The sequence below is a fragment of the Callithrix jacchus genome, chromosome 5 (assembly GCF_049354715.1).
Source record: "Callithrix jacchus isolate 240 chromosome 5, calJac240_pri, whole genome shotgun sequence".
Classification (NCBI taxonomy): Eukaryota; Metazoa; Chordata; class Mammalia; order Primates; family Cebidae; genus Callithrix; species Callithrix jacchus.
In genome coordinates, this window is record NC_133506.1 from 106,951,891 (window position 1) to 106,971,724 (window position 19,834).

The 19,834-nt window shown below is 44.8% G+C and overlaps 3 protein-coding genes across 11 annotated transcripts in view; 1 reads left to right on the forward strand and 2 right to left on the reverse strand.

The window, feature by feature from the left end:
• NUP88 (nucleoporin 88) overlaps positions 1–99 on the reverse strand; it is a 34,679-nt gene extending 34,580 nt beyond the window's left edge. The window contains exon 1 of the mRNA XM_078374085.1: positions 2–99. The gene's annotated coding sequence lies outside the window, so the exon portion shown is untranslated. The remainder of the gene's footprint in view (position 1) is intronic.
• Positions 100–180: 81 nt separating this feature from the next.
• Positions 181–12,633, forward strand: RPAIN (RPA interacting protein). Of its 9 annotated transcripts, none has more exons than XM_008997267.5 (7): positions 181–282; positions 1,302–1,472; positions 2,778–2,838; positions 5,911–6,022; positions 6,112–6,232; positions 7,733–7,873; positions 12,290–12,633. In XM_008997267.5, the coding sequence occupies exons 1-7, from the start codon at positions 202–204 to the stop codon at positions 12,317–12,319; spliced, it is 717 nt and encodes a 238-aa protein (XP_008995515.1). In that variant the 5' UTR covers positions 181–201; the 3' UTR covers positions 12,320–12,633. The 9 variants fall into 9 exon arrangements, 7 of the variants coding, with proteins under 7 accessions (XP_008995515.1, XP_002748346.1, XP_008995516.1 ...); XM_002748300.7 differs by having other exon boundaries at positions 6,169–6,232; XR_013535838.1 differs by lacking the exon at positions 5,911–6,022 and having other exon boundaries at positions 6,169–6,232.
• Positions 12,532–19,076, reverse strand: C1QBP (complement C1q binding protein). The gene is made up of 6 exons (XM_002748302.7): positions 18,743–19,076; positions 18,038–18,188; positions 15,161–15,254; positions 13,425–13,520; positions 13,046–13,168; positions 12,532–12,916 (listed from the first exon to the last, which is right to left on the reverse strand). Exons 1-6 carry the CDS (start codon positions 18,981–18,983, stop codon positions 12,767–12,769), a joined length of 855 nt encoding a protein of 284 aa, XP_002748348.1. The 5' UTR covers positions 18,984–19,076; the 3' UTR covers positions 12,532–12,766.
• Positions 19,077–19,834: the final 758 nt, after the last annotated feature.

The window sequence follows — 19,834 nt, forward strand, 5'->3', positions numbered from 1 at the left end:
CCTCCTCCACTGCAGGTTGGGCTAGCCTCACACGTTTCGCTTGGATACTTAAATGTGTATCCACGTGGAGCCGGCCTGTAAGACAACACTTCCCAGAATACCCTGCGATCCAATCGCGGTCGACGCCCAAAAGCTACAACTCCCAGGGGTCTGTGTGCCGCCAGGGGCGGGGCTTGCGCCGTTGTCACCCGAGAAGAGGCGATGGCGGAGTCGATGAGGTCTCCGCGCCGCTCCCTGTATAAACTGGTGGGCTCGCCGCCTTGGAAAGAGGCTTTTCGGCAGGTGGGTGTTTGGGCCGTGAACACTACCCCAGTCTGGCCCGGCTACCCCCGTCTTCTCTGCCTTTGCCTTAGTCCTGTCCTGTGGAGCAGGCGCCGGAGCGCCTGGCGGCTAATGGAAGCGGATCTCAAACCCAGGCCTCCTGACTGTGGAGTGTGGTATTAGCCTGGGTCAGCCCAGTGCTAGAAAGCCTTAGTTTCGGATTCAGTTTTGTTTTAAATTTGAGTGTGGTCATGACATCACCCTTTGCACCTCTGCAATAAGACTATCTACTGTTGCTGCGGAGGTGACCACGGAGAGAGGTGCTTTGTATACGTTCGTCTTGTGAGGTACAGATGATTTCTACTCTAGAGAGTAGTAAACTGAGGCTTAGAAGAACGCTCCACCTCAGTTCTGGCCTCTCCTGAACACAGTATGGTTGCTAGTAAGTAATATTATCCAAGCAAGTAAGCCAACACAAGAAAGATAGCAGATACAGCAGACTTTCGCAGCTTTGACAATGGACATTTTGAGGGAGATGTTTACTTGTTGTGGAGGGCTGTTTAAGCCACATCTCTAGCCTCTACCCACTAGATGCTAATAGGCCTACAACTAGAATTGTGACAACCAAAAATGTCTCCAAGCATTGCCAAATGTTCCTTGGGGGACAAAACCTCCCTGAGTTCAGAAACGCTGTTGTGCAGGAAGGCCGTTACCACGGCCACATCTAGAGTAGCAAGAATTTGGAAGGAATGTAAATGTTCTGTAATAGGACATTGGATGCTGAGATACTATGCACATGACCATTAAGGAAACTGGCACTGAAGATAAAATAAAAAATATGGTTATATGTAAATACATGTACAAAGCATTGTAATTGTATGTATCTCTACAGAGGAAAATGCAAAAATAACACTAGTTAATAGTATGGTTGACATTTTGTGTCTGTAAACTTTCTTTACTATTTTCCCAACTAATGTAAGAGTGTTTTTTAAAAGTAGAAATGCTTTTTTTTTTTTCTTCTCATCTTGCTCTTTTTCAAGAGATGCCTGGAGAGAATGAGAAACAGCCGGGACAGGGTCCTAAACAGGTACCGCCAGGCTGGAAGCAGTATGCCTGGGAAGGCTCAGAACACCTTTCTAGTGCAAGAGGTGATGGAAGAAGAGTGGAATGCTTTGCAGTCAGTGGAGAATTGTCCAGAAGACTTGGCTCAGGTCAGGCTGGGCTGTTTTCAGGGAGGGGGACTACACTACCAAGAACTGCTAGGGTCCTCTTTTTTACTTGTTTACTTGAGTCCTCTAAATCCACCACCCCCCTACCCCCATTTAGAATTTGACAGCCTTTAACCCAGGCTTTTCTTAATATTAGAAAACTACCCTTAATATTAGACTTGTCTAGATGAATTGTTATGAAATACCAGACTGTAGACCTGCTCATCACTGCAACATCATCATCTATGAAACTAAAAAGAAAGAAATTTCACTTCTTGCCTCTACCCTTGGGCATAGACAGGAATATCTTTCCTTTTCTTTTCTTTTTTTTTTTTTGTTTTTTGTTTTTTGTCTTGCTCTGTCGCCCAGGCTGGAGTGCCATGGCATGATCTTGGCTCACTACAACTTCTGCTTCTCTGATTCAAGCAATTCTCCTGCCTCAGCCTCCCAAGTAGCTGGGATTACAAATGTGTGTCAACATGCCTGGCTAATTTTTTTTCTATTTTTAGCAGGGAAGGGGTGTCACTGTGTTGGCCAGGCGGGTCACAAACAGCTGACCTGAAGTGATCTGCCCACCTCAGGACTCTCTTTCTAAAAAGGTCTCCAGAAACTTTCTGATTCTAATCTCAGCCAGCATTGAGAGCCATGTGTGGAAAGGAAACCATTTATAGTGTTTGAGGAAGAGCACTGGACTGGAAGTCAGGAGTTCCAGAATTCAAATCCTGGTTTGGCTATGACTCTTAACTTCAATCTGCCTCTTTGAGGTTTAGTTTTCACATTTATAAAATGGAGAAGATAATGTTGTCAGCATTGTAAAAGACTATGTAAGAAAATGTGGGCAACTATTTGAAATCATCAATGCACTGTGTAATAATGATGCATTATTCAGTGGCTTTTATGTGTTCTACAATACACCAATGTTTGCCATATTAGCACTGCAATTAGTACTCACAGTAACCCTTTCAGATAGATTTTATTCCCAATTTATAGAGGCCAAAACTGAGATTTGCAGAGACTAGAAACTTTTCCTGTGGTTATATGGCCTTGGAAGAATATGTACTTAACTTCTACCCTATATCATCTCTCCAAAATTGGGTACCATTATTTTGTCACTGGGTAGTTGGATCATTTGTTGATGACTTCTCAGCATGACAGCATTACCCCACTGTCAGCATATTCTGCAGGAGGACTGGACTGATTTTGTCCAGCAAATCTAGGTTCTTCAAGCCAGCTTCCAAGTATGAATCTCTGTGGGGCTTAGTTGGTTATTAATACTTCAACTTCTGATTCCTCCACTTTCTCTTCCAGTTGGAGGAGCTGATAGACATGGCTGTGCTGGAGGAAATCCAACAGGAGCTGATCGAGCAAGGTAACCCCTAAGAGTAGTCCTTCCTTACCTAAATTTAGCTACCAGAATGCTGTGACCTTTCCTCCAGTCAGGATTGGTTCATAAGTCCCCTTGTCTACTTCCATCAATCAAGTATCCAAAAGGCTTCTTTTGTACTCTGATGTCTTGGGTGTCTATCTTCCCAATAATAAGGGTCTCCAGGGTGCTAGGCTTTGTGCTATAAACTTCTCATTTAATGACACTTTTCTCCATGTGACTATCCAGGAATAACATAGTAGTATTAGAATAGAAGGTGGTGTTCTCATGCAGATCATACAGCTAGTAAGTGGAGGAGATGGGAAGCAAAATGAGTTGTGTGAATCCAGTTCTCATGTTTATTCTACCATCCTGCCTCTTTATTAATGGGTTAATAGTTTGCTGACAGTGGTGGCTTATGCCTGTAATCCCAGCACTTTGAGAGGCTGAGGCAGGAGTATTGCTTGAGGCCACTTCAAGACCACCATGAGCAATGTAACAAGACCCTGTCTCTACAAAAATAAAAAAAATCAGCTGGGTGTGATAGCACATACTACTTGTAGCCTCCTTCAGCCAGAAGGCTTAGGCAGGAGATCACTCGAGCCCAAGAGTTTAAGGTTACAGTCAGCTATAATTGTATCACCTCACTCCAGCCTGGCTGACAAAGTGAGATCCTGTCTCTTAAAAAAAAAAAAGGCAACTTGCCACCTTACAAGATACAGTGACAGTGCATGGTCAGATCCCTTGACCTGTTCATTTTAAGTGCTGCATTCTCTATTAACTCCTCAGGGCCTTGTGAGCATTGACTCCTTGAGGTAGGTGTCCATAGCACTGTGTAGATAGCCTTATATAGTTAAGACGTTTATTCCATGTAGCCCGGATTTGAATAGGCTTTGTTTTTTTGTTTTTCGAGACAGGGTCTCTGCCCAGGCTAGAGTGCAGTGGCGAGATCACGGCCCATGGCAGCCTTGACCTCCTGGGCTCAAGTGATTTTCCCACCTCAGCCTTCTGAATAGCTGGGATCAGAGGCATGTGGCACCACCCCTGGCTAATTTTTTTTTTTAGCTAAAGATGGTAAAAATGAGACAAAAAATTATTTTTTATATTTTTTTGAGACAAGTTCTTGCTGTGTTGCCCAGGCTGGAGTACAGTGGTGTGATCATGGCTCATTGTGGCTTCATCCTCCTAGGCTCAACCAATCCTCCCATCTTAGCCTCCTGAGTAGCTGGGACTGCAGGTGTGCACCACCGTGACCAGCTAACTTTTTTATTTTTTGTAGAAACAAGGTCTCACTCTGTTGCCCAGGCTGGTCACAAACTCCTCCCTGGTCTCAAGTGATACTTCCCATCTCAGCCTCCCAGAGTGTTGAGATGACAGGCGTGAGCCAACATGCCTAGCCTAATTTTTTTTTTTTTTTTTGTAGAGACAGGTCTCACTGTGTTGTGCAGGCTGGTCTTGAACACCTGGACTCAAATGATCCTCCTACCTCAGCCTCCCAAACTATTGGGATTAAAGACATGAACCATGGCCCCCAGCCTTAGGCTTCCTTTTGATGACCTGTACAATGGAGATAATACCCTCTAAGTTTGTTGTAAGGCTTAAACAACGAAGACTTAGTGCATTGCCTGGCACATAGAGAGCTTTCAGTAATCAACAGCTTAATAGCTAGTGAGGCAAGAGCACATACTGTTGAGTCATACCTCTAAGACTGACTTGGCTTTACCACTTTAATTTGTGTGGGACTGAGCAAAGCACTTAATTTCCCTGTGCCTCAGTTTCTTCACCTTTGAAATAAGGATAATAATAGTGAAGAAGTTAACATATGTAAGGGACTTAAAATAGCATTTGACACATAAAGTGCCATGCAAGTGTTACTTGTTATGACTGTTGCTATTGATTCCAGTTAGACTATAAATTCTTTAAGTTATCATCTTTTTAAATTGATTTTCCCTTTCCCCCACCTACAAAATCTATCTTAGTGGTGAAACATAAGACTCACCAAATGTTTATTTGGGGGCATATTTAACTGTTAAATCTGAAGTGACAAGGATTTACTGTGTTGTGCTTACTCAGCCATAAGGAACATTCTAAAGCAGAGGTTGACAGACTTTTTGTGAAGAGCCAGATAGCAAATATTTTACTTTACAGACCATGTGATGGTCTCTGGCACAACTTCTCAACTCTTCAGTTCCAGTGGAAAAGCAGTTACAGTGACTACATAAACAAATAAGCGTGGCTGTAGTTTTTTTACTCCTTCCCTAATATCTAGACTGTCAGCTCAAGAACAGGTCAGTCTTTTTCATCTTTGTGCCCCCTGTGACTAGCACATACTAGGTACTGTTGAATGTTTGCTGAGTGAATGAGCACACAGATTCTGAACTACACAGATTTCAAGTATGTGGACATACTTGGAAAACAGATCACTTTTGATTCAGCAGGGTTGTCCTGGCATCAGAAATCAGTTCTCTCTCTCTTTTTTTTTTAACACATAGTCTTGCTCTGTTGCCCAGGTGGAAGTACTGTAGCGCAATCTCTGCTCACTGCAACCTCCGCCTCCCGGGTTTAAGCATTCCTCCTGCCTCAGCCTCCCGAGTAGCTGGGATTACAGGTGTGCACCACCATGCCCTGCTAATTTTTTGTATTTTTTAGTAGAGATGAGGTTTCAACCAGGCTGGTTTGGAACTCCTGGCCTCAAGTGATTTGCCTGCCTTGGCCTCCCAAAGTGCTAGGATTACAGGCGTGAGCTACGGCGCCTGGCCAGCCATCAGTTCTCTTTGTCAGCTTTCTTTAGTTCCCTGTGGGACCCTGATATTGCATATGCTCCTATGGCCTCTGGAGATGTGTGTGAAAATTGTCTTCTTGTGTCTTAGCCTACTTCTTGTGCTCACAAAAAGGGGACAGAGAGGAGGGAGAGGGATTCAACAATCCAGCCTGAGAGCGGTAAAAACCAGTGACTGGTATTGTGTTACTGCCCAAATATTTCCCTTGTGTGATGGAAGCCTTTGGAAGTGAAGCTTAGAATTAAATACAGGGCAACCTGAAGCATGGTGAAGCACTCCAATTGCCTTTGCCTTGCAGAGCAGTCCATCATCAGCGAGTATGAGAAGAGCTTGCAGTTTGATGAAAAGTGTCTCAGTGTCATGCTGGCTGAGTGGGAGGCAAACCCTCTCATCTGTCCTGTATGTACAAAGTAAGAGTTAAAACCTTTTCAGCATTATTCATTCCCATTCCCCACTCTTAAGTGAGTGGCATTTTCCCCCACATTTGTTGCCTGAAAAGGTTTGAAGATCCAGGTCTGGTGGCCATGATGCTCTGGGATCCTAATTCTGCTTCTAGGTACAACCTGAGAATCACAGGCGGTGTGGTCGTGTGTCAGTGTGGCCTGTCCATCCCATCTCATGTGAGTGTTCCACGCAGATTTTGTGACACTTCTTCCCACATATATCACTTCCTTGAAGATCCTCCATTGCTGGCTTAGAGCCCATTGTGTATATTTCTTCCCAAGTTTATGTTCAGTGGTGTCACATTGATAGCTGCAAATCAGCCATGGTGAGAATATATATGGCATGAAAATTGGCAAACAGTACACATCAGGGCTTTTTGGGCCCTGGAGAGCCACCACTGCCTAAGTTTTTTATGGAGACCTCAGCTTGGAATTGGAAATGCCTGTATCTGACGTTCCATAAAAATTTTCTATATATGAAGCCATACACAATTCAGAATTTAAGCTTCAGTAATCTTAAAATACAGAAGGAGCCCTTTTATCTGGCAGGATGTGGACTGAAGTACAAATTTGCCAGTTAATTGAGCAGTTGGTTAAAGAGCCAAATTATAAAAATAAAATGTTTTAGGAAAGTTTCAAACACATAAATTTATTTGACAGTCTTTGAGTGTGGTTCTGCTGGTTGGAGAGCTGAGTCACCTGTTTTTATTTTATTTGAGACAGAGTCTCACTCTGTTGCCCAGGATGGAGTGCAGTGGTGCAGTCTTGGCTTACTGCAACCTCCGCCTCCTGAGTTAAAGCAAATTTCCTGTCTCAGCCTCCTGAGTAGCTGGGATTACAAGTGTGTGCCACCACACCTGGCTAATTTTTGTATTTTTTTTCTTTTTCTTTTTTTCTTTGTTTCTTAATTTTTGTATTTTTAATAGAGATGGAGTTTCACCAATACAAACTACTGACTCAGGTGATCCACCTGCCTCAGCCGCACAAAGTGCTGGGATTACAGGTGTGAGCCACCAAGCCTGGCTGAGTCACATTTTTTACATAACCAACTCCTATAATGTATAGTCCAGAGTTTCCAGTTTTAATTCCATAAAGTGGATCAAGCAGCTGAGTATACAGCTTTGGAATTTTTCCTCCCCATCATTTACCTAATTCTATAGCTCTTTTTCTTTTTTTAAAAGCAGCTCATCTTTTAGAGTGTTTCCTAAACTTCCCACTTATTCTTATAAAAATAAAACTTCATTATCATTTCCCTGTATCATTGATTTACATAATAAGTAATGTTACTGAGTTATAGTAGCAAATTCAAGTAACACAAGCAGATCTGGGAGCAAATACTAATAGTTGTTGGTAAGGATGCACTCAGCTCGGAAGGGCAGAGGCAGAGGGAGGCTGGAAAGTAGTCTGCAATCTCTGAGTGTTCTTCCTGCCATGAGTGGCTGTCAGTGTGTTTTACAGCAGGAGTAGAGGGCATTGGTTAATTTGGAGAGGCAGTTAAATGGAGATTGGTTAAGAGATCTTCTTGGTACAGTCATGGACCCAAGAGTATCCTTAAGCCTCCAAAGAATCAAGCCATCACGGTGAGCCACAGTTAGATTGGTTGGCCTAAGGAGTGAGGATTTTCAATCTGTTGGCTATCAAGTCACTAAGATGAGGTTGAACTTTTTTATTTTGTAGTCTTCTGAGTTGACAGAGCAGAAGCTTCGTGCCTGTTTAGAGGGTAGTATAAATGAGCACAGTGCACATTGTCCCCACACACCTGAATTTTCAGTCACTGGAGGAACAGAAGAAAAGTCCAGTCTTCTCATGAGCTGTCTGGTAAGCCTCTCATGGGACCCAGACTGTGGTAAGAGGGGGTCTGTGGTTGGTTTTATTTCCACCTTGATAGAAGTAAAGGCCTAGAAACAGGTAATTGTTTAATGCAGTTTATTCTCTAAGGAATTTACTTGCATAGAAAAGTGAAGGTAACAAGTCATTTCAACTCAAAGCCCAATCATTCTCTGAAAGGAGAAGGGAAGATGCAGCGTAGGATCATGATAAGAGGATTGGTCTGGAAGTTAAGACGCCTGGCTCCACACCTGCTCGTTAGATCAGCAGTAGTCATTTTTGATTCAGCTGGTAATTTTATAGTCAGAAGACCTAGATAGGCCATACTGGCACTACTTTTGCCGAAGGAAACAGGGCAGAAAGCATAGCAGGGCAGCATTAGGTTTGGCTGTCAGCTGAGTTTTCACAGAGGTCTAAGGGCTAGTCACTAGCCTGAGTGACAGCTGAGGTGTGAGGGACAGGAAGACAAGTGGGTATGGGAACCACCTGTCTTAGAAGTCTTAAGCATGCTATAGGAACCAGTATCTCTTATAATCATGTAACATATATGTATAATGTATGTGTATATATATCCACACAAACATAAAATCAATAGGATATATATTATTATTGTTTTTTCGTCCCTGGGGAATTTTGGGATTAGGATAATGCTGTACTTTAGGAAGTTTACAGCCATGGCCTTCTACTGGATATTTAGAATTCCTTCATGGCCCTCTCATTCCAAATGCAATTAACCTATAGAGGTCATTTTTATTATAAGGAGCATTGCCTAGTAACACAGCCATTTCACCTTTATCAAGTTTCTTCCATAGGTATTTAATTTTACTCATTCCTTAAAAAAACAATTAACTGAGGACTTATTAAAATTCAGAAATACACATCTCTCACAGCGCTCAAGAGAACAGAATAAACAGGCAGTACCCCTGGAGAGCTGTAGAGGGAGGGCTAATGGGAGTTCAGAGGAGGGTAATGTCACTTATGGTGACACCTTCCTGCAGGAGGCATTTAACTTGGCCTTAAAGCATGGAATCAATCTGGACAGACATGGAGATCTGGCGAGTTGTAGGGGTAGAGCTTAAGTGGAAGATCCCTACAAGAACAAGGCAGAGAAGCAGGAAACTGGAGTGTATACAAAGAGCATCTTGTTCTGTTTAGCTGGAGCATTAGGTTCATAAGGGAGAGGGTAGTTCCTGTTAGGAATAGGAAACAGATTCAGAGGAGTGAAGTAATCTGGCCACAATTTTACTACTAAGTGATAGAGCTGGTATTAGACCCCCGATCTTTCTGGTTCCAGTGTCCCTGCTGTTTCCTGCTCCAGGCTCCGGCCTTGGTGGAAGGATGCCGTTTTCCATCAGCTTGTATGGAAAGAAATATAGTACATGAAAGTTCAAATGAAACCCCTTACTACTTCCTGTTAACTACAGGCATGTGTTCTCCTCTGTCCCAGCCAGCCAGCACTGGTTGCAGATGCTCGAATATGCAGGTGCTTTTAGGCTTCTGTGCTGTTTATTCTGTTCTGTCTGAATGCCGTTGACTCCTCCCTCTCCATTTAAGGATTATTTGCACAGATATTTATTGAGCACTACAATATGCCATGTACTTCATTCAGCCTGATTCCTCACATGGAATTGGCCAGTCTTGGCGGCTTGGCTATAATCCCAGCACTTTGGGAGGCCAAGGTGGGCAGATCCCTTGAGGTCAGGAGTTCAAGACCAGCCTGGCCAACATGGTGAAACCCCATCTCTACTAAAAATACAAAAATTAGCTGGGTGTGGCGGTGGGTGCCTGTAATCCCAGCTACTTGGGAGGCTGAGGCAGGAGAATTGCTTGAACCTGGAAGGTGGAGGTTGCAGTGAGCTGAGACCACACCACTGCACTCCAGCCTGGGTGACAGAGTGAGACTGTGTCTCAAAAACAAAACCGATGGCCAGGTGCGGTGGCTCATGCCTGTAATCCCCATGTTTTGAGAGGCCGAGGTGGGTGGATCATCTGAGGTCAGGAGTTTGAGACCAGCCTGGCCAACACTACAAAAAATTAGCCAGGCATGGTGGCATGCACCTGTAATCCCAGCTACGTGGGAGGCTGAGGCAGGAGAATCACTTGAACCCGGAAAGCACTGAGTGGATATCTCACCATTGTACTCCAGTCTGGGCAGCAAGAGCGACACCCTATTTTTTTTTTTTTTTTTTTTTTTAAATGGCCAGTTCAGGAGTCCATTCCTTTGGAGTCTGTTACCATTTTCAGTAAACCTAACGAGGGCTGGCAGAGGGGAATTGGCTGGTCTCTCTTTGGGCTTCCACTGTACCTCATGCTGTGTCACCTATAAGTGTTGCAGTTACTGCTCATCTTTGTCCTTGAGGGTAAGGTCCGTATCTTTATTTTTACTCCCTGTGCTTGGCATATATTAATAAATAGGTGCTTAACATGCTTGTACAAATGAGTTAAGAGGGAGGAGAGCTGAAGAGGCACAAGTCAGGTGGCTTTGGCTTCTGCCTTCTTGGTAAGGTGAACAAGTGAGTCATCCACACAGATTATAATGGTGTCTGGAGCTCTTTAAATATGAAAGTCCAAATGCTGGGGGGTATGAGAAGGGCAATTAGAGTAAGCGGAAGACTGCCTAGTTGCTTAGTGTACAGCTTCAACTCAGCATATACCAGTTATCTACTCACCTAACCGTTAGTGCTGTGGCTCAGAGCAGCAGTGAAGCCAAGTGGGTAGTGAGGTTTGGGAGGTGAGTGCTATGCAGCAGTCCTGGAGATCGTAGTTGGCAGTGTGGGCTCTGGGGTGGGAAGGGAGACCATTGTTGGGTAAGTCGGGGGAGGTGAGGGTCACAGCAAACACAAGAAGCACAGCCAGGTGCTGTGGCTCATGCCTGTAATCCCAGCACTTAGGAAGGCTGAGGTGGGTGGATCACTTGAGGCTAGGGATTCAAGACCCATCTGGGCAACATGATGAAACCCCATCTCTATTAAAAATACAAAAATTAGCCAGGCATGGTGGCTCACACCTGTACTCCCAGCTACTCATGAGGGTGAAGTGGGAGGATGGCTTGAGCTCAGGAGGCAGAGGTTGCAGTGAACGGAGATGATGGTATTGCGCTCCAGCCTGGGCGACAGGGAAATTATGCCTAAAAAATAAAAAAACAAGAAACAGGGGGGTAAAAGACAAAATTGTATTCTGTAGGTTCCGAGTTCAACGTTTGGAACGCTCTAGTTCCAGTGTGCCACTCAACCTTTGGTTTTCACTTAAGGGGGAATCAAGGACCATTGGGTTAGAATTCAGTGAGGTCAAGGTGTAGCGTAGATCAGCATAGATGCTGAGGATGTGTTGGAAGATAGATGGGGAGGGTTGCAGACGATGGTGATATAAGGACTAGGAATATTTCAGATGTGAAGGTGCTCAGGTGGTGGTCATGGGGATGGAATATGCTAAACCACCTATTAGCAGGGCTATAGTGCCTTTTAGAGAAAGCCAGACATATTACCTGTGGAAGTGGTAAGAAACAAGGGTAACTGAGCTGGGCGTGGTGGCTCATGCCTGTAATCCCAGCACCTTGGGAGGCTGAGGCGGGTGGATCATGAGGTCAAGAGATTGAGACCATCCTAGTCAACGTGCTGAAACCCCGTCTCTACTAAAAATACAAAAAATTAGCTGGGCATGGTGGCGCATGCCTGTAATCCCAGCTACTCAGGAGGCTGAGGCAGGAGAATTGCCTGAACCCAGGAGGCGGAGGTTGTGGTGAGCTGAGATCGTGCCATTGCACTCCAGCCTGGGTAACAAGTGCGAAACTGTCTCAAGAAAAAAAGGGTAACCTATTTATGCCTAGTGTTCCATTATTGGAACACTAAACCTGTGGGAGTTATTGATGCCCTACTGCTCAAGGTCATCCCCAAGTTCTATTTTTCACACAAAAAATTTGCATAAATAGATTAAGGACAAACTGGATTCCTCAGCATATTGGTAGGCTGAGCCATCAGGGAACTGGGAGCCAGTTTTACACTCAGGTGCTTACAAATCAAGGGGAAGACAGTTTTCTGCCTATACTGATCATGCATGGTTTGTACCTCCCCTATGATACATACCTGCATCAATCTTGTGTAGATTTGGAGTCTCATCTTCCTGCTGGGCTTTAAAGGCCCCAGGCTATCAAGAGTTTGAATACAGTCTTTCTGGTCACTGGCTTCCTGAGGGTAAGGGTGTTTGATTAGTTCATCTACAGGATTTAATCTTAGCTTGAAGACTATATTGATGCTGAAGGTTTCCAAGACAGTTGTTTGAAGGCTGCAGGGCAGAGGCCCAGCAAAGCAAGAGGGGCAGTCATCAGTGACCTCCTTGACAAATTACACTAGTGATAACTGTCATGACTAGAATACAATTTAAGCTAATTATTTTCCTGTTTAAACCTAGGCTTGTGATACTTGGGCTGTAATCCTCTAGAGCCAGCTTGGAGTCACATCATTCTATCCAGTTGAAGACAACTCATTCCCTCTGAGGAGCCTTGTACATATAAGTCTTTTATTTCTAACTTATTTTATATTGAAATTTTTCAACGATACTGAATGAAAAAAAAAAGAAAACCTTTCCCAGTATCTGTTTTTGTTTTTTTGTGACGCAGGTTTAAGGGGGAGGAATAGAAAAGACAAACTGCCTTGGAGGAGATAAACCAATTTTATTGTCTATTATGTTATACAAAAATCTACAAATAATAGATTTGTACAGAAAAAAATGGTAATAAATGAGAGCGTAAAACATATAATTTAAATTTGATGTTTTTTTCCCATGATATTAGGATAATAATTTCAAAGCACGTGTCTAGCTTCTGACTTGGATTTGTTTAATGGCCAAAGCCTGCCATAAAACTATGGCTTTCAGTGTCTGTCTGCTCTACTTGCTCTTGACAAAACTTTTGAGGTCTTCAAGAAAAGTAATGTACTCCTGGTGCTCCAGGGCTGTGCTGAGCTCCACCAACTCATCTGCAAAAGTGTTGTCCACCCCTCGGTCCGCAAGGAAATCCATTAGGTGGTCATACAAGGCCTGCAAAGAACAACATTTACTAGTTAAAAAAAAAATCTCTAATTTCCATTAAAATTCTTCTTTCTCTCCTTGAACTAGGACCCTCCCTTGCAAGGTCCGAAAGATTCCCCCATCTTATCAAGCACTCACCCAGTCCAGGGAATCTGTGTTGAGTGTGTAATTAGTATCCTTCCATTCAGAGTTGCCAGTGGACTGAAAGCTAACTTCCCTGATAGAGAAGATGTCACTCTCAGCCTCATCCTCTTGTCCAACCTGAGAAGAAACAGTATCTGGGGAAACTGAAGAGTTTTCCAGGACAAGCCAGACTCATACAAAGAAAGGGGGTCACTGACAGCATATCACTCATTAGGTTTTAATACTCTTCCCTCACTTCATACCTCTCCCTCCCCTGGCTTTGCTGGTCTAAGCTAGAAAATCTTTAAATGTCTACTAAAAGGGACAGGAAGTTCCCAAGAGACACGCTGTGTTCCCCAGGGGTACCAAGGGGCTAGCACTCCATCCTGCTTACCTCATCTTCTGGATAATGACAGTCCAGCACAAGGGCCTTCTTGCCATCATTCTTTATAACTTCAACCACGAAATTGGGAGTTGATGTCAATTCAGGCTGGGAAAAGAAACAAGAAGTCAGTACATGCCATTGCTGGAAGGAGATGGATGCCTGGATCAGGGATCTCAGACAGTTCAGAGTGTCTGATGGCCACCACTGCTAGGATACAATGTAGCCATTTTAATAGTCTTATGCCATACTGTTCCCAAATGGAGAGCTTTATCTCTTCACAGCTCAGGCCTATAATCCCAACACTTTGGGAGGCTGAGGAGGGTGGTACACCTGAGGTCGGTAGTTCAAGACCAGTCTGGCCAACATGGTAAAACCCTATCTCTACTAAAAATACAAAAATTAGCCAGGTGTGGTGGTAAGCGCCTGTAATCTCAGCTACTCAGGAGGCTGAGGCAGGAGAATCGGTGGAAACTGGGAGGCGGAGGTTGCAGTGAGCCATGATCTTGCCATTACACTCCAGCCCAGGCTGACGACAGCGAGACTGTCTCCAAAAGAAAAAATAAATAAAAGGATACCAGCCTCAGCCATGTGCCAATTAACTGAGTTTCTATCAGTCCCTTAACATTCCAAGCCTTTTTCTCCACCCATATACTGCAGAAAGTTTCAAGATCTCTTTCCAGCTTGACTGTTCCAAGAGTCTTCATAAGGGACCAGGGTCAAAGGCTGGGGAACCTGGTTAAATGGCCATCCTTATGGCTGAATGACAGCACCAACTTTTACTGATGGTGAGCTCTGGGAGCAGACTAGGTCCAATGTCAGGGAAATGATAGTTGGGGTGGCTGGGAAAGAAGCATACCAGAGAGCTATGCTGACCATACCAGGTCATGAAACAACACTGTACTGATGGCTGCTTTGGCAGAAGCTCTAGGGACTCTGGCTCTCATACTGGCTGGCTACTAGGCCGGGCACAGCACTTCTTAAAATGTTGGAAGAGGCTGGGCATTGGTGGCTCACGTCTGTAATCCCAGCACTTTGGGAGGCGCAGGTGGGCGGATCACTTGAGGTCAGGAGTTCAAGGCCAGTCTGGCAAACATGGTGAAACCCCATCTGTACTAAAAATACAAATATTAGCTGGTTGTGGTGGTGCATGCCTGTAATCCCAGGTACTCGGGAGGCTGAGGCTGGGGAATCACTTGAACCTGAGAGGCGAAAGTTGCAGTGAGCAGAGATTGCACCACTGCACTCTAGGCTGGGCAATGGAGTGAGACCGTCTCAAAAAAAAAAGTCTCCCTATCATGGGAAAGGTTGAGACTGTTTCATATCCTTTCCATTAAGAGAACACTGTCCTCACTTCATCTACTTGACTGTAAGCAACATATTCGGTCCCTGGGAAAGAAAAGGGAGCCACAGTGCTGCTAAAGCTGGTCAGAAACCACTGATTCCTCCTGCCTCAGTCTCCTGCATAGCTGGAACCACAGTCATGTGCCACCATGCCCAGTTAATTTTTTTTTTTAAATGTTCGTAGAAGCAGGGTCTTGCCATGTTCCTCAGGCTGGTCTCAAACTCCTGGCCTCAAGGGATCTTTCCAGCTTGGCCTCCCAAAGGGCTGGGATTATAGGTGGGAGCCATGGGCCTAGCCTTAGAGGATTTTTTTTTTTAATGAACAAAGAAAAATGCTCCTCCTCTCAGCCCCAGTGACAGCCTGTCAGAACTTAGGTAAAAGCTGATTACAGTGTTAAGCTTACCTCCTGTTCTTCAACCTTCTGCCCTTTCGAGGGTTCCTCCTCACCATCAAATGTTGGTGGGATGCTGTTGTTAATATTGAAAGTGACAGTGATTCTAAAAGGGCAAGAGACAACAGACAAGGCGGAGTTTTAACTGAGTAGGTTAACACATATACATGGAGGTCTGCTACAGTTAAAAAGGCCTATTGAAACAATGTCTCTATCCTGGCTGGCTGAGTTTCATGCAGAACTTCAAACAAGGTTGGCTGCCTACCTCCAATCCCCAGTGACTCAGCAGGTCTGAAGTGTGCCTACCATGTGACAGCTGCTGGAAGCCAAAGCTGGCCTCAGTTTATCTCAGCCAAACAAATCATGCATGAGTTACTCCCAACAGGCCAGTATCCCAGGGCTCACTACCGTGTGTTGACTGGGCATCTCATGTCCATAGTTGGCAGACCCTGCTCACCCTGGTCTTTCCAGGGAATGCTTGGTAAAAGTAGGGACCTGAGAAGCTGGTGAGATGGACCAGAAGCCCCTTTAAGAGCCTTCCCCATCAGAAAATCTGCCCTGCAAGGAAAGGAAGGAGCAATGGAGGGTGAGAGCATCCTGGCCCCAGGAGTGGGGATGCCTCACAAAGAACAAAGGCTGTAGTAAAGTCATTCTTCAGAGTACTTATGGGAAGTTTTATCATCACAAAGCAGGCCCGAAAAACCAACTAATGACAATTTTAAGGTGCAAGAATCCACACATGACAAATCATATTCCAAAGTTTGAGTCAAAATTCCTGAGGTTCAGAACATGAGGTTTAGAACTAGACCTGCTGGACTACGCAACTTGGGCAGGTACTATTCAAGAATACATTAAGTGCTGCCCCCTCGACTTGTGCTAACTAGCTGCTGTGCCATGAAGTCACTTTTCCATAATAACAGTGGCAGTCTGAAGTTGACAGAAATCTATTTAATTCTAACTGTGCTGACCAAGCTGAGCTCCTGCAATGATGTTCGTCACTGTTATTTTTAATGGCCCTCAAATAGCTGTGAAAAGCTTGTGCAAATGGTTTTTAAATGATGACACAACTGACCTGTGTATGGGAAAAAACACGCTATGCAATAGGCAAAGCGAATCAGGACCTTACTTTACACCATACTCAAAATGGATCGGAGACCTAAACTAAGAGCTAAAACTAGAAAACGCTTTGAAAAAAATAAGGCATCAATCTTCACAACCTTGGATTAGGCAGTGGTTTCTTGGATGTGACACTAAAAAAGCACAAGTTGCACTTGGTGAATCAAAAGCAAAGTAAAAAGTAAAAAAGCGCAAGTGACCCAAAAAAAAAAAAACAGGTTAAAATGAACTTCATCAAAATAAATAACTTTTGTGTCAGAGGACATTACCAAGAATGAAAAGAAAACCCACAAAATGGGAAGTAATACATGCAAATCATTAATGTGATAAGAGAATTATACCCAGAATAAACTAAAGAACTCTTAAAACCCAACAATTAAAAAGGTAAATAGGCTGGGCAGCGTGGCTCACACCTGTAATTGGAGCACTCTGGGAGACCTAGGCAGGTAGATCATGAGGTCAGGAGTTCAAGACCAGCCTGGCCAACACTACAACACAGAAATTAGCCAGGCATGCGCCTATAATCCCAGCTACTCAGGAGGCGGAGGCAGGAGAATTGCTTGAACCCAGGAGGCAGAGGTTGCAGTGAGCCGAGATCCTGCCACTGCACTCCAGCCTGTATGACAGAGCAAGACTCCATGGGGTAGGGAGAAAGCTGCATATTGTAGGACTCTGTTTATATGAAATGACCAAAAGAGGCAATCTATAGAGAAAGTAGATTAGTGATTGCCTGCAGTGGCTAGATGGAGGAATCAGGAGTGACTGCTAATGGTATTCTTTGGAGATGACAATAATGTTCTAGAATTAGTTAGTGGTATCTGATGCATAATTTTATGAGGACTAAGAAACAATTTAATAAGCTTCAATAAATGGGTAAATTTTATGGTATATAAATTAAATCTCATTAAAGCTGTCACTTAAAAAAATAATTAAAGGCTGGGTGAGGTGGCTCACACCTGTAATCCCAGCACTTTGGGAGGCCAAGGTGGGCGGATCATGAGGTCAGGAGATCAAGACCATTCTGACCAACGTGGCAAAACCCTGTCTCTACTAAAAATACAAAACTAGCTGGGTGTGGTGGCGCATGCCTGTAATCCCAACTAACTCAGGAGGCTGAGGCAGGAGAATCGCTTGAACCTGGGAGGCAGAGGGTGCATTGAGCTGAGATCATGCCATTGCACTCCAGCCTGGGCAACAGGAACCAAACTCCTCTCAAAAAAAAAAAGTTATATATACATCATAAGGTCTATTATAAAATAATTCAATTTTAAAAACCTGGAAGATACTAAGTGTTTATCTGTGTAATAAGATTATGGATGACTATAATGCAAAAAAATTGTAAACACTTCAACAGTTAGCTTAGAAGGTGGGAGAGCTGCCTTAGGTCACAAACTCCCAACCTCTGATGGCAGCCCTGACTACAGTGTAACCCCATTCTGTTACACAGAAGTTACATGTTGCATTTTCACCCACTCTGGACATTAAGAGACCAGGGTCCTACTTTACTGGCGCTGTAAACCAGAGATCAATCTGATTCTGCCAGTACTTTTTTGTGTTCATTTTTGTCTCCTTAGTAATCAGCCCACAGCAAATTTGTGTTCAGTGAATCAACTATCTGGAACTTATAAATTTGTCCAAATGAATCCTTCACTCGCTTGAAAACCATTTATCAAAGAATCCACACCTGAACTCAAGGCTCTTCTGGGGATGATCCACGACGGGTCTTGCAGGGTAATGGAGTTGGTGCCCTGGAATCCCCAGACCAGTACTTACGTTTCCCCAGCAACTTTCTGCACTAATTTAGCTTCTGTCCCATTCAGTTCCAGCTCCCAACCTCCAGACATCTTAGGGAGGGTTTTATGCTTCTGGATTTTTCTTTCCTCCTTAATTTCATCACTCAGGAAATCAACAAAAGCTTTGTCTCCTAGAAATCCAGATACATTAAAAGGGAAGCCAGTTAGTCTAAAACATAAAATTATTACCCAAGTTATTGTAGCCAGAAATCTGGCCTGTTTCTAATCTCTGCTATTATGCTTACTCTGGAAGCCTCAGTTTCCTTATCTGTAAAAATAACACAATAGTATTGCGAAGCTAAGGACGTCCAACAGCGAACGCATTGCCACCTTCTGTTGTAAAGCAGAAGAACTTCCAGGCATCCTCTTCCACTGCCAAACGATTTAACTATGCTATTTTCAATCACGACCTTGGGCTTTCCCAAAGGTCCACTTTTGAGAGACTAAAGCTAAGGATAGAGGTACCCTCTAGTATTTATCTACCCCGTTCCAACAGAAAATGAAACTTGTGGAAAGGCGAGGTGGGGAAATATGATCACACGTGGGTTTAACCCGCTGGTTGCCAATCAATGGAATAATGTCCCAGATCTCGGAGGTCGGTTGCAGGCGCCACTCCTGGTCTACGTTTTTCTTTCGTAGACCGCAAACCCCAACAACAGCCCTGGCCCACGAGCATGAACCTCACCTTCGGTGTGCAGCGCGCCGCAGCCACAGCCGCAGGCGCAGGGCCCGCGAGGCCGCAGGAGGCCCGGCCGCTGCTCGGAACCTGCGCGCACGCTGAGCAGCCCGAAGGGCCGGGCGCAGAGCTGGGGCGCCGGCTGCAGGAGCTGCCGGAATGGCGAAGCAGGCGAGGCGGGAGCCGCGGCGCGGAGGCCGGCAACGGAGGAGCCCAGTACACGGGGCACGCAGCGTAGCAGAGGCAGCATCGCGGAGAGGACTAGGAACACGTGCAGACGCAAAGGACTACCCAACTCTAGGCTCCCCGCGACCTAGCCCGCTGCCGGAAGCCCCGCCCCGTCAGGAAGCGCTTCCCGCGCCGGCGCTCTGAAGACCTAAGGCCAGTGGGAGGAATCGCGCCCTCTGCTGGAGACCTCCGGTATAGCCCGGGAAGCCTCGAATTTTTTCCGCGAGCTTTCTTGCTGCGTTAGCCTGAGGCCGCTGTCCGAAGCTGTTTAATTCCCTTCGGTGGCTGCTTAGACATTTTCCATCTACTGGTCTCAAGCCACACCGTTTTTGGGCTGCGTGGAATGCACTCTTGTCTCCCCTCAGCTCTTACCAGACCCTTACACGGTCACTTTCCTCTAGGAGGCTGTGGTGTTTCTGTGTGTGTGTGTACAGGTTTTCATCCACAGTTCCTGGCTGTGGTGTTACAGTGTGTGTGTGTGTGTGTGTGTGTAGGTTTTCATCCATAGTTCCTGGGAGGCTGTGGTGTCACGGTGTGTGTATAGGTTTTCATCCAGTGTGTGTGTGTGTGTGTAGGTTTTCATCCACAGTTCCTGGGAGGCTGTGGTGTCACGGTGTGTGTATAGGTTTTCATCCAGTGTGTGTGTGTGTGTGTGTATAGGTTTTCATCCACTGTGTGTGTGTGTGTGTGTGTGTATAGGTTTTCATCCACAGTTCCTGGCTCTTAACTCTCACAGCCCTTGTTACAGTGTTCTGTGATAATGTTGGGTGTGTTAGGCCTCAGAGAATAGAATCTCTCTCCCCTCCTCCTCCCCTTTCACAGGCCCCATAGCGGGACTCTCATCTCCCCCCACATTTCTGATTGTGGGTCTTA

Bases quoted from the DNA above. Each gene is read 5' to 3' on its own strand.
- RPAIN (XM_008997267.5), top strand. From the start codon at position 202: ATGGCGGAGTCGATGAGGTCTCCGCGCCGCTCCCTGTATAAACTGGTG. The intron at 2,839-5,910 runs GTAACCCCTAAG...TTTGCCTTGCAG, and splicing joins ACAGGAGCTGATCGAGCAAG to AGCAGTCCATCATCAGCGAG. The intron at 7,874-12,289 runs GTAAGCCTCTCA...GTTTAAACCTAG, and splicing joins GTCTTCTCATGAGCTGTCTG to GCTTGTGATACTTGGGCTGT.
- C1QBP (XM_002748302.7), bottom strand. From the start codon at position 18,983: ATGCTGCCTCTGCTACGCTGCGTGCCCCGTGTACTGGGCTCCTCCGTT. The intron at 18,189-18,742 runs GTGAGGTTCATG...CTGGATTTCTAG, and splicing joins CGGCGCGCTGCACACCGAAG to GAGACAAAGCTTTTGTTGAT. The intron at 13,169-13,424 runs GTAAGCAGGATG...GTTTCTTCTCAG, and splicing joins GTCATTATCCAGAAGATGAG to GTTGGACAAGAGGATGAGGC.